The sequence below is a fragment of the Dama dama genome, chromosome 14, assembly GCF_033118175.1.
Source record: "Dama dama isolate Ldn47 chromosome 14, ASM3311817v1, whole genome shotgun sequence".
Classification (NCBI taxonomy): Eukaryota; Metazoa; Chordata; class Mammalia; order Artiodactyla; family Cervidae; genus Dama; species Dama dama.
In genome coordinates this window covers 71449467-71462562 of record NC_083694.1, presented here as the reverse complement: position 1 = coordinate 71462562, position 13096 = coordinate 71449467, and the positions used below count along the sequence as shown (strand labels likewise).

Sequence of the window (13096 nt, the reverse complement as noted above, 5' to 3'; positions counted from 1 at the left end):
CTTAGTTATTCATGTCCTTCTTTAAATTGATCTGTGTAGCTTCTGAAATTTCTTCAGTGTTTGTGGGTTGTACCTTTTCTCATTCTGATTTTGTTAATTTGGGCCAACTTTTTTCTTGATGAGTGTGGCTAAAGATAAATCAATTTTGTTCATCTTTTCAAAAAACCAGCTGTTACTTTCATTGATCTTTTTTTATTTTTTTGAAAATTTCTATTTCATTTCTTTCTTCTCTGATCTTCATGATTTCTTTCTTTCTACTAACTTTGCCCTTTTTTTGTGCTGCTTTTTCTGATTGGTTTGGTGGAAGGTTAGGTTATTTGAGATTTTTCTTCTTTCCTGATATGGACTTATCTTGCTGTAAACTTCCCTCTTAGAACTGCTTTTTGCTGCATCCCATAGATTTTGGATTTGTTTCCTTGTTTTCATTTTCTCCACATATTTAAAAAAATTTCTTTTGATTATATCAGTGATCCATTGCTTTTTTAGTAGAATATTGTTTATCCTCCACAAGTGTACTTTTCTATTTTAGTTTTAAGTATAATCACATCAAATCCATAGGGTTATTCTGACACCACACTAATGATAAATTTGCTTGCTGTACCACAGAATATTGTCCTAGGAAATGTTACTGGACAAGAAGTAGAATGCTTTGGTATTGAATATAAATTTATAAGATTTTGATACTACTTTTAATGACAAACATTAATGTAGTTTATATAAGGAGAATGAAATTATAAGAGTTTTTGTACAAAGTGAAAAAAATCAAAACCTGTGAACCTAGAGGACTTTAAGCTGTATTGTTTTGTCTCCTTTTTTTTTTTAACTTGCATTTTTTCCTTTTTTCTAGGCTATCCCAGTCCTACTGATGCATCACCCCCTAACGATGCCCAGGGTTTAGGTATTATTTTGTTACTGATATAACCTTGTGTCATAAGGCCCTAGTTTTCTATGTGGAAATATTACCATTATCTATAATTAGAGAAGAAACAACATGTTAAAAATTGGTGATAATTGTTCAATTTGTAGTTATAAAATTGTACGTTTTAAGGAATTTTAAAGGTTCAGCTCCCATGACACATTTAAATGGTACTTTTAGACACATGTAGATAATACAGATTTTAGGAGGCTGCTCAGCTTAGGATACCTAATAATAAGTTTGCTTTTTAAAATATTAATAATATGGCTATATGTAGTCTAACATATATAAAATTTATTTTCCAGGTAATAGTTTTACTTTGTAATGGCTATTTGTAGATGAATTTCCTTTCTGTTGGTACCTTGTAAACGCAAGCCTTAAAGTACTATTAGTCGGGTTAGTTTTTCTGACAAGGGTGGGGTAGCACACTAATGTTGGCACACGCAGTTCACACAGTGTGTGTTAAAAACCTTGATGGAAGTGCAGTTGTGACAGTTAAATATAAAGATTTACTGATAGGGGAATGAAGAAAAGTGGCTTACTTTTCTTTACACTAGACTAGTTTAGTTAGTCTTTTTCTAAAATGCACTTTAGGCTTGTTATACTTTCCCTGTGAAAACTGTGGTCAGACTAGCGCTATGCCAGGCAAATCCAGTGCCATCTCAGGATGTTTACATTCGATGACATTTATGAAATGAAGAGTGGAGCTGTGCCTGACATTGCATGCTGTGTTACACGCTATATGTTGTAGATAATGAGTAGTGGCAGTCTAGAGGCAGAGACACTCCTGACCAGCATTTCCCAGAATGGAGATGTGGCGGTGCATCCAGAGCCCTCTGGACGGTCAGAAACGCGCGCTTGCGCTTCTGTGCGTGGTGTTACCCACGTGCCCTGGTGTTCCCTTTATATTCTTCATTTGCGTTACTTTCAGTGAGTCTCCCTGGGGAGTTAGGGCCACGTCTTCATCTGGGGAGAGAGTGGGGTCGCAGCTATGGGGATACGATGAAGTCTTGTTTGTGAAGACTCTTCATGGGTTCAGAGCACTCTTTATGATTTATTCCACAGACTTGAGGGAAAGATAGACATTAAATGTCTAACAAAGTCATAAGTGATGAAAGAACTGAATGTCAAACTAAACCAACCGTAGTTGGATACTCACATTTTAAAAATGGTTTTCCTCTAAACTAGTGAATTCTAATGGTTAACCTTCACTAAATAACCTGACATGGTAGCCAGAGCAAACAGCAGTGAAAAGTGAAATTCCTTATTAAGAGTGTCACAAAGGTGTGTCCTAACTGTGGAATCTGATTAGAAGGGTTCTGTGATTCAAATAACCTGGAAGCACGAGCGGTTTTGCTAAAACTAGATTGGTAGTTTTTTTCTCTGTAGTTACAGATGATCTGATGAAATTAAAATGCAGCTGCTCCTAGGAGATCCCAGATACTTACTTATCTCCCAAACTGTTTTCATTTTTCTTAGGTACAGGATACATTGTGCTCATTATTATTGCTGTAGGTAAGTGTCAAAAAGTTTGGTACCAATGAAATCAAGACATTGCTCTCAAGAAGTGTGGTTTTTTTTTAAGGTTTTTCAATATTTATAGCTTTTTAGCTTGAAATTAAGTAAAACAGGAAAACCTGACTTTTTATATAATGCACTACCTTGTATTAGTATTACTCTATTCCTTTCTATTCTGCATGTCCACGTACTAACAAACTCTAAATAATATATGTTGTTTCAAAGGTGAGTTTTCATCATATGAGTTTTCATCCCAAATATGCTTTGGGTAATTTTCTAAATTAATCAGGAATTTCTCTGACTTACTGTATACTGTTTAATTCAAAGAATACAAGACACTGAAGAGTCCAAATGGAATAGAAACATATATGTGCTTAAATTAGATACCATTTTCTGGCCATGGGTATCTGAAAGCGTGAAAATGAAAGTGTTAGTCACTCAGTCGTGTCTGACGCTTTGCAACCCCACCAGGCTCCACTGTCTGTGGAATTCTCCACGCAAGAATACTGGAGTGGGTTGCCATTCCCTTCTCCAGGGGATGTTCCCAGCCCAGGGATGGAACCCAGGTCTCCTGCATTGCAGGTGGCTTCTTCACCATCTGAGCCTCCAGGGAACCTCTGATCAGCATTCATTTTTTTCTGCTAGGTTTTGGATCTTGGCAGTGATTTTTCTTGGTCATGTGACGTTTGTCTCTTGATTTCTTATAGTTGCTCTTGGCATTGGATTACTGTTTTGCCTGTACTACTGTCTTTGCAGACGAAGCAAGAAAGGGTAAAGTACAGCATGTTTTTTTAATTTATTGCTCCTTCTCCCTGTTGACGTTCTTTTGTGCAGTGTTTGTTTGCACTCTGTATTACGTGCTTTTAAAAGCTGCGCCTGCTTGAGTGTGCTGTGTGAGTTACGTTTCTTTGCTAAGATGTCTTCAGCTGATTTTAATACCACCGCTGTAAGAGTAATCTGTGCAGGTCGCGTCAGCTAATTATGATGTAAGAAAAATTTCTGTGGGATTTGAGGTGTAAGTGCTGAAATAAATCATGGAACGCTTTGGGGTCTTCTCTACCCTAGGCATACCCAACTTCCTAGATTGGACTAATGGCCAAGATTACATATAAAATGATTCCCTGTGGAGACTTTGATAGCTGTAGTCACTGCAATTTTGACAGTGAAAGTTGTCAGTTGTCTATATAATTTAGGTAGGTAGTTGTGAGAAGCTACATAGATGTCTCCTTCAGATACCAAATTTGTTTTTTTTTTCTTTTAGATTTGTTATAGTTAAACTGGAGAATTTAAAGCAACATTATTTGATTTCCCTCTTATGTTCTCTTAATTTACTAGGTTGAAGTAAAACTGATGGGGTTAAACTAAAAGTTGCTGAGAGGGTAAGATTTATAAGGAACTTCATGAACTTTGTCTTTTTATCTATAAAAATGAAATAAGGGAGAGAGTTAAAATTGCAAAAAGGTACAAATGTATAATTTCTAAAGAGAATAGAGCTTTTAAACATCATCTTAAATTTTAATGAAGTAATTTAAAATCTAATGAAAGACTTAGAATAAAACTGGCGCATAGACCAAGATTAGGTGCTTTGATATTTCTGATTTTTAGTGATTTTTTTCCCTATTGCTTTGTAAATCAAACTAATAATTAAAAGTGACTGGTATTAATGGGTTTATGATATTTATATTCCTTTTATTTTAATCATTGCATTCGGACTGTGTAATAAAAAGAGCTAAATTTTTTTTTTAATTTCTTGGTCATCTTTTAAAAATACCCACAGTGCCTTCGTTTGAACCTTGAATCTTATAGAATATATAATATGCACGTTTGATTTCTCTATCAGTGGTGTATTTTTAAAACTACATATTCACAGGCGGTGTAACACGGAAATACCATCAGTGAAATATTTGACAAGTCTAAAATTTGTTAACTAGAAGTAACTTCTAAAGAAAGCAGAACAAAATAGCTTTCTGCTCCTTACTGGCCTTTGTGTAAAACGTCGTTACACGAAAATACAGTTTCCTAACAAATATTAACCAAACTCTTGTCTACCAGTGAATGAGTCTTTTAAAGCTAAACAAGTATCTGAGCATCACATCCCCAGCTTAAAGTACCAGTAGCATTAGAGTTCTGAGATCCCATTTCTAAAGAGTTCCCCAGTGAGGCTGCTGCTGGGCCTGGAGGACACTTAGAGAAAGCAGGGTGTAGACTGTTAATGATGTGCCCGCGCTCTTCAGCTTTGAGGAAGCACAATCAAGCTTATTGGGAAATGGTTCACCTGTTCAAGACAATCAAATGGATTGTTTAAAGACTCCTCATTTTTGTGCATGCCTTTTTAAAAGAATGTGAAATAATACCTAGCTTTAGTTTTCTTTTCTTGTAAAAAGGTAATTATTTTTATTATTGATATTTTTTTGCACTATTTAATGTCCATTCTCCCCCCCGCCCCCCCAAATTGCTTTCATTGCTTTGGAAACTCCCTTACAAGACTGTAAACTATATGCAGTTCCTTCTCTATTTGTAGGGATAACTCTGGAAGCAGGATACCAGGTGCAAAAATTGCTATTAATGAGAACTGCCTGGTAGTCCAGTGGTTAGAACTTAGGCTTTCACTACCTTGGGCAGGAGTGCAGTCCCTGGCTGGGGAGCTGAGATCCTACAAGCCTCAAAACAAATCAGAAACACACATTTGCTGTTAAAACTTGATACAAAATGGATTTGATATGAACTTGTATTTTCGATAATTTGGGAACACAGTTACCCTCCTACAGGATTTATACCAAAGCATGAAAATAAGTAGTTTGTTTGCCGGGGGGATCTTAGTTCCTCGACCAAGGATCAGACTCAGGCTCCATGCATTGAAAGAGCAGGGCCTTAACCACCGGGGAAATCCCCTAAGTAGTGTGTGTGTATTTTTTTAAGATCATTAAATTATGAAAAATGGCCACAAGGTTAAAGCATTCTGCTATAGTTTTCTGTTTCTTAGCTCTCACCTGAGAACAGAATAGGGTGGCAGGTGAGCTGACAGGCTCCATCTGCACACCCCTTCCTTTTCCCGCACAGCGTCCTTTGCTAACCAGCTCTTCTGCCACATTTTCCAGACTTGGAGCCACAGCCCTTCGCTCTCTGCTTTGCTCCTGCCCGAGTCCTGTTTGCATGTCCTGATTATGTGGTTCAAAACACCAGATGTCTTTTGTTTACATGAATGTTTTCAATTATTTGTGGTGAATTTTTTTTTTTTTTAATAAATGTATCATTTTTCTCTGCTCAGGTTAAATCATCAGGGGATAAGTGAGAGTTTGCTAAGTTTAGTAGAATTATTGAAGTAATTTATGTGTTTTAGTAATAGTAACCAAATACCTTTTTTCTTTTTTTCCATTAAGGATATTTATTACATGTGCAATTGTAAACCACTTTAATCTTATCTTAATAAAGATTGATTGAGAAATGTTATAATTTTTAAGTTGTGTGCTTAAATGCATCTTACTGAAGCTTTTTTGGATATACTGTGAATGGTAGATCCAGTTCAGGTGGTGGTGAGTGTAACGACATGGTCCAAAACTTGAATGGTCAAATTAACTTGAACATTTTTCTACCTGGTTCTCAAATTCTTAACCATTCAACAAAGGCTTTAAAATTTTTAAGCAAGAACTAGTAAATAACAAAGATTTTGTAATTAGTTGAGAGAGCATATTTACAAAATTTAGATTCATCCTAGAAAAATGGGAGGTCATATAATGCTTTATAGAGGTCTTTCCTCAGGTGAAAACAGTTGTGCCACAGGAAGAAACTATCCTTGATGCAAAAGGTGCATCAAATGGAGGACGTCATAAAATCAGTTTCTGAGACAGTATTACAGGGGATTAATAACAGGCCCCATGTATTGCCTCGAAAGCTATGGTGCTGGAGACCCAGACCATGTCTCCTCACACACTCTCATTCTGAGAAAACGAGTTTACGTTATTCACTTGAGACTAGGTGGTTTCAGAAGTAAACAGATTATATGCAAATTTAGAATCTGTTTATCTGCTGTATGATCTATAAGACTTCAAGGGTAAAGTTGCTTCTTGCACCAAATTCTTGGTTCAACTTCCTAATGAGAATCAGGAGAGACATAGTTTATGCACCTAATTGTCAGCTTTACTTCCCTTCTCCTCCCTCATTGATTTTATCCCATTTTTATGCCACTCTTGCTTCCTTTGGTGTGACCTCACTATTTTATTCCACACTTTTCCCTTCCTCTGTTCAGCACATACCTAACTGGTGAGAGCCACAGACAATAAATTTTATTTCTCTCTGAGAAGAGATGAGAGAAACGTTTGCTTCTATCATTAAAAGGTATCTGCTTTCTGTTGAGTTTCTTTTCAGAGATGTCCTTTCTTCTATAAAATATTTGATGAACATTTAGATATCGATATCCTGAGCTGAGCTAAGTGGACAGTAGACATCAAGGAGGGCATTTGAATTCTGGTTCCCCTTTGCAAGATTATTGATATTTATATTTTCTCCTTCCCTGTTTTAATGTAAAATAATATGCACTGACAGTCTTTTTCTTTGACATAGGCACCAACAGAGTAATGACCCCTTGACCTTTGGTCAGATTGTGACAAGTATTTGATATAGCCGTTTCTTCAGGACTATTGTGGAGAGCAATTCAATAGTTAGGCCTATCAATGAATCCTCAAAGATCACTATATTCATGTGAAGTGAATAAATAGACTTTTTTTTTTTTCTAGTAGTAGTGGAACACTTATTTTCTTAAATAGAATTTTAAATAGAAGTGCAATATATGAGAAGGATAAATAAGCATTTATATAAAGCTAAAGAAACAGCTCAGCTCTACCTTCTAGCAGCTGTGAATCCAAATCTGGGGGAACTTTTTTAGTCTAATGGGAAATCATCAGATAGTTGGTCCACTTGAAGTTCACTTTTAGTTTTTTTTTTGACAGAAACCAAACTACATTTTATGTAATTTTGATAAAGAATTTCAGTTTCAGCTTGTAAATATTAGTTCTGTAAAGGCATTTAACTGATTCCCTCAGTCAGTATATTTTTAGCATATAAAAAAGTAAATAAACCAGCATCAACAAAAATCCTCAAATTTTATATGAAATGCATTCCCTTTAGCCATTTAATCTCCTCCATCTCTGTCTCTGAATGAAATGAATTGGAAGTTCTTTTTCTGCCTGAATGTCTCTGCATAGTTAGGAAGAGAGGAGATAGATTTCCACACTCACGTGCAAGGCGCTACCTTAGGTGACAGTCATGAACTTGAGAGCAGATTCCACAAAGACCAGTAAGACAGGCGGTTTCTTAGTAAAAGCAGAGCGATGTCTTTGATCACAGGGGCAGAGGGGAAGACAAAAACATACCAACTACCCCGCCCTATGTATCTGCTGAGTTCTCTAAAGAGTCCTTTGAGGCTACAACCAACCAGGAAAGTGGTTTTCAGACAGGCTGTGAGCTTCAAATTGTCTGTAAACACTTGAAGTTACCTTAGTGAATGCTGAAGGTAATATAACTGTAATTAGTAACTCACTTTCACATTTTAATCATCTTTAAATAGCTTGTTATATCCAATGAGTTGTTTCTTTAACTTTATATAAATGCTTATTTATCCTTCTCATATATTGGATTTCTGTTTAAGATTCTATTTAAGAAAATAAGTGTTCTACTAGAGGGGAAAAAAGTGTTTTCCCTTCAGCAAATAGAAGAATACAGTGACGTTGGAGGGTTCCTTGAGAGCCTGACTGCTGACGCGCTCTCCACAGTAGTCCTGAGGACACGGCCATGTAACAAGGTCCGTGCTGTGACGGCGCTGGTTCATAGCGAAGCCTCTCCCACCAGGGGAATAACACAGTCTGCAGGATTAACAGTTAGCTCTCCCGTGAGGTGGGCACCCCGAGGGTTTGCTGGGGCAGGCACGCTGTAAGTCACCGACGGGCCCACATTTGGTTGTAGTCTGCCTGTTGTAGTCAGTTTCCTAAGCGGGAGTGGAACTGCGTTCTCCAGCTCCGGAGTCCGTGGTCCTGAGTGGCTGCTGCAAACGCCAAAACCGGCTCATCCTCCATAATTGAGCTTGAGTGCACAGTACACGTCAGAGTCAAAGACCTCATGGGGGAAAAGGTGCAACCCATGGATATTGGCTTATGTAAACTATATGAAAATTAATTTTCCCATTTTTAATGTGGCTTCTAGAAAATTCAAAATTCCCTGTGTAATTTGCATTGTATTTCTTTGGAAACCGCTGGATTTGAATAACAGGGTTTAGAAAGATGTTCCTTGTTATCAAAAAAAAAAGAAAAAAACCCAAAAACTATGTGGTGTGAGTTTTACTTACTTAGGAGACTCTCTAACCAGAACATGTGATTTCCTTGACAGTGAGGGGTAAATGAAGCATTACTGAACATGAACACTCTGAATCATTACCTTTGTAAAAGTTTCATCTCAGGGCTGGCTGGATTTTATTTTATTTTATTTTGTTATTTTTTTTTGGACTCAAACATGACTTTATTACTTACTTGTGCACTATTAAATTCCTTAACTATTCCATGCCTTAGTTTCTCCATCTGTACAATAAGGATAAAAATAATACACACCACAAAGGACCGTTATAAGCATCTGATGAGTTATTATTTGTAAAAGGCTTAGAAAACAGGCATCATATAAGTATTTATCAAATAGATACCCCAGATTGTCAGGTATGTGAGAAAGACTAACTCCATACTTCCTTAAGCTTCTAGAGTATGATTTTCAGATCTTTAGAGCAGAACATAATTTTAATTAATACATGTGCCACCTAAGGCCTTTCAAAACCTGGCCCTTTATTTGGTTTCTAGCCTCATTCCTCATCCCTTTCCCCACTCCTTTTGCCTCAGTTTCCAGAATCACACTATTAAATTGCCCATTTATGCTTAGAGACCTACTCTGAACCTTCAATGTCACATCATGCAGAAAGACTTTTTTTTTTCCCCAATTATTTTTATTAGTTGGAGGCTAATTACTTTACAATATTGCAGTGGGTTTTGCCATACATTGACATGAATCAGCCATGGATTTACATGTGTTCCCCATCCTGGACCCCCGCCCCCCGCCACCTCCCTCCCCATCCCATCCCTCTGGGTCATCCCAGCGCACCAGCCCTGAGCACTTGTCTCATGCATCCAACCTGGACTGGCGATCTGTTTCACACTTGATAATATACATGTTTCGATGCTGTTCTCTCAGATCATCCCACCCTCGCCTTCTCCCACAGAGTCCAAAAGTCTGTTCTGTACATCTGTGTCTCTTTTTCTGTTTTGTATATAGGGTTATCGTTACCATCTTTCTAAATTCCATATACATGCGGTAGTATACTGTGTTGGTGTTTTTCTTTCTGGCTTACTTCACTCTGTATAATGGGCTCAGGGCTGGATTTTAAATTGGAATATTAGGAAAATGTGTTTCTCTCTAGTCTCTCCCATTGGCCCTAAATTAAGATAGGGAGATATTTACTAAGTATATGCGACTGCTCTATTTCTTGTCTTGGAGGAAATCCAAACTACAATACAGAAATAGAAAAAAGAGTTTGTAGAGTGAGCCTGGTTGAACACTGGAATAACTTTAAAAATCATTTATTTCCTAGTTCATTGACTCTTACTAGTATATAGTTTTTTGTTTTTTTGGCTTTTTCTTTTAATTGTCCCTATTCTAAATGGGCTTCTGGAATTAATGTATGTACTTATTGTGTTCATCTCTGATGCTATTTTCTTACCTTGCTTCGTAGGGAACCACAATGTGACGGTACGTACTATTCTGTTCCCTTATAGGAAAGCAGAATGTAGCGCCGCATACAGCACTTATCAGGATAAAGCAGCCACTTCAACAGAATAGATGAACTGAACCGTTTCCAGAAACGCACGTATCATTCAGCCATGAAAATGAAGGAAATCTTGCCATTTGTGACAATACAGATGAACCTTGAAGGCATTTTGCTGGGTAATAAGTCATATAAAGAAAGACATGTGTACTGCCTGATCTCACTGTGGAATCGGAAAAAACAAGCTTTCAGAAAAAGAAAAGGAGATTTGTTGATGTCAGTGGTGGCGGGGGTGGCGGGGGTGGGATTGAGTAAAGGTGGTCAGAAAATACAAACCTTCAGTTATAGGGTGAGAAAGTAGTGGGATGTAATTACAGCACAGTGGCTACCGTGAGTTACTCATACTGTATTTATATTGGCAAGTTGCTAAGAGAGTGGATCTTAAAAAGTTCTAATCACATGGAAGAAAAAAGTTTTTTGTAGTTATTGACATTATCGAATCATGCTGTACGCCCTAAACTTACACAATGCTATCTCAATTTTGTCTCAATACTGAAGGAAAAAAAGTATAAAAATTATTTGCTGCTTTGTTAAACTGTCAGAAATAAAACTAAGTGATAGCCATAGGAACATTAGAACATTTTAATGTGGCTGAAGTATAGTCAGTATTCTTTAATGCTTCTTTGAAACATGTATGAATTTAGTTTTGAACATCTTGCCTGTTTTTCCTTAAATAACACTTGATTTATGCGTCAGGTCAACATGGTATTCCCGGTAGTGCTAAGGTAGGGAAATGTTTTTTTTTTTTTTTTTTCCCTATAAGATCTCCAAACTCAGAGAAATATATTGCAAAATGACCTTACATTTCATTTGCAAAGAAAGTGATTTTGAAATCTTTTTTTGTTCAGAGGTGATTACCAATTCTTAAGGTTCATTCTTTGAGTTTCTTAACTAAGAATCTTACTGGAAAATACTCTTACATTTAATAGATTTAAAATGCTATTTTTAAAAATTTGTAACCTCGTGGTAATTTAGAGATGCTATTAAGTTTCTGTCTGGCATTTGCTCTTCACCCCTTTTATTTATAAGCCAGTCTGAGAAACCAAGAATTCAGCATCAGTTTCTGGTTTCTGTACCAAGTACTCAGCACCCATGGCAACACCACCAGCTCAGGACAAAGGGAACGCTGCGGCCTTACAGTGTCCTTAAGAAGAATTCCACTTTATTATTATTATTGTACTATAGTTGTTTTTTTACAATGTTGTGTCTGTTTCTGCTGAAGAATTCTACTCTCTAAGAGAATCAGAGTCCACTCTAAAGTCTGGCTCTAGGGCGTTTTCTCTCACCACTTGGATAAAGATATGTCTTACTTTACACATGTCATCAGGATGTAAGCAGTTTTGAAGGGAATAAATTCATCAGATAACCTCAGGTTGTATCAGAATCTTAAGTCTTTGTGGGCTCCTCACCTCATCTGTAAAGGGCAGAGTAAAAACGAACCCTGTATTTCAGAAAAGCAAACTCAACTCTGGATTAGCTGTGGTCATGCAGAGGGGAGGAGAGACGGAACAGCTCAGGTGGGTCTGCTCACTCAGGTTGGACAGGGCCCAGCCCTCTTTGTCCTCACACCAGCGGCCACAGAGGAGGGACTCTGCTCTAACTCACAGTTTTACAGGTTTTTTTTACACGTTAAAAAAAAATTATTTTTTCTTTTTTTAATTTTTTGGCCATACCTTGACATGCAGAGCTATCCAAGCTTGAGATCAGACCTATGCCCCCTGTGGTGGAAGCATGGAAACCCAACCACTGGGCCATCAGGAAGGTCCTCACACTTCCTAGTTAGTAGCACAAACTGGGCCAAAGAAGAGTTTCCTTATAAAGGTATGCATGAGGACTCAAGGGTGAACAGGAGTAAATACTGTTTTTCTCCCTAAGGACATGTTTGTAAGGCCCTCTGTAAGTGGTCCTTCCCTTTGTAATCTTGGGTAAGGCACTTGGAAGATAAGTTTGAACAGAATAAATTTAGAAATTCTGAGACAAATCCAGAGTTGAAGTTTTGCTGTACCCTTTTATCACATACTCTTCAAGAATCTAACACTTTCTCAGAAGCAAGGGGGTGGTTGTGGTACATATTTCTTAAAACCTCAAGGAAATGTTTTCAACCAAAGTTTATTGTGCTTACCAGAATAGACTTTCACAATAGTTTCCACTTCAAATTTAGTTTTTCCAGGGTAACATAGTTACATGTAAGATTGAAATATGTGTGTACATATAAATTATGTTCTGTCTGCAAATAACTTGTCAATTACTTAAATACATGGAGAAGCCATTTTTCTCTAGAAATGTCTGTCTGAATGAGAGGGGAAAGTGTATTTGAATTTAAACTTAAAACTGCAAGAGTGAATCCCCAGTGGAATGAGACGTCTCATGTCTGTATTGTTTGTTTTCGGAGAAGTGAACCTTTGAATCTATTTTGAAAATAAAATGTCATTATGGAGAAGTCTCATTTGTGATGATGCATTTATTTCCAGTGTGTTTTATCTCAAATGAGAGTGCACCTCTAATCGGGCCCACCTTCTGGAAGCATCCCCCTCCCACAGTCACCCCTTCTAACCTCCAATCTCAGAGCCTGAAGTCTGTCCAGGCTTCTCCCCTCCCAGCCTGTGCAACCCCCCCCCCCCCCCCCCCCCCCCCCCCGCCGCTCACGGTGTTCAGTCCCACCTCGTTACCCACAGCATAAAGTCCATTTCATGATACTTGAAACCTTTCTACAGTTAATGCCCAGCTTTTGTCCACCTGCAGCACTTCAGATAACCTGCCCTCAACCCAGCCAGACAATCCGTCCTGTGCTGTCTGCTGTATTCCAG

At 37.5% G+C, this 13096-nt stretch overlaps 1 protein-coding gene across 7 annotated transcripts in view; it reads left to right on the top strand.

Annotated features, from left to right (window-relative positions):
* The window catches only part of LOC133069445 (membrane cofactor protein-like), a 37014-nt gene extending 24285 nt beyond the window's left edge, over positions 1-12729 (top strand). For 3 of the 7 annotated variants that reach the window (XM_061161061.1, XM_061161060.1, XM_061161055.1), the window contains 4 exons: positions 848-898; positions 2396-2431; positions 3142-3205; positions 10240-12729. In XM_061161061.1, coding sequence (XP_061017044.1) covers positions 848-898; positions 2396-2431; positions 3142-3205; positions 10240-10303 — 215 coding nt within the window. In that variant the 3' untranslated portion in view covers positions 10304-12729. Of the gene's footprint in view, positions 1-847; positions 899-2395; positions 2432-3141; positions 3206-3769; positions 3814-5532; positions 5884-10196 lie in introns of those variants that run through there. The other 4 variants (XM_061161057.1, XM_061161058.1, XM_061161059.1 and 1 more) reach the window with 4 other exon arrangements.
* Positions 12730-13096: the final 367 nt, after the last annotated feature.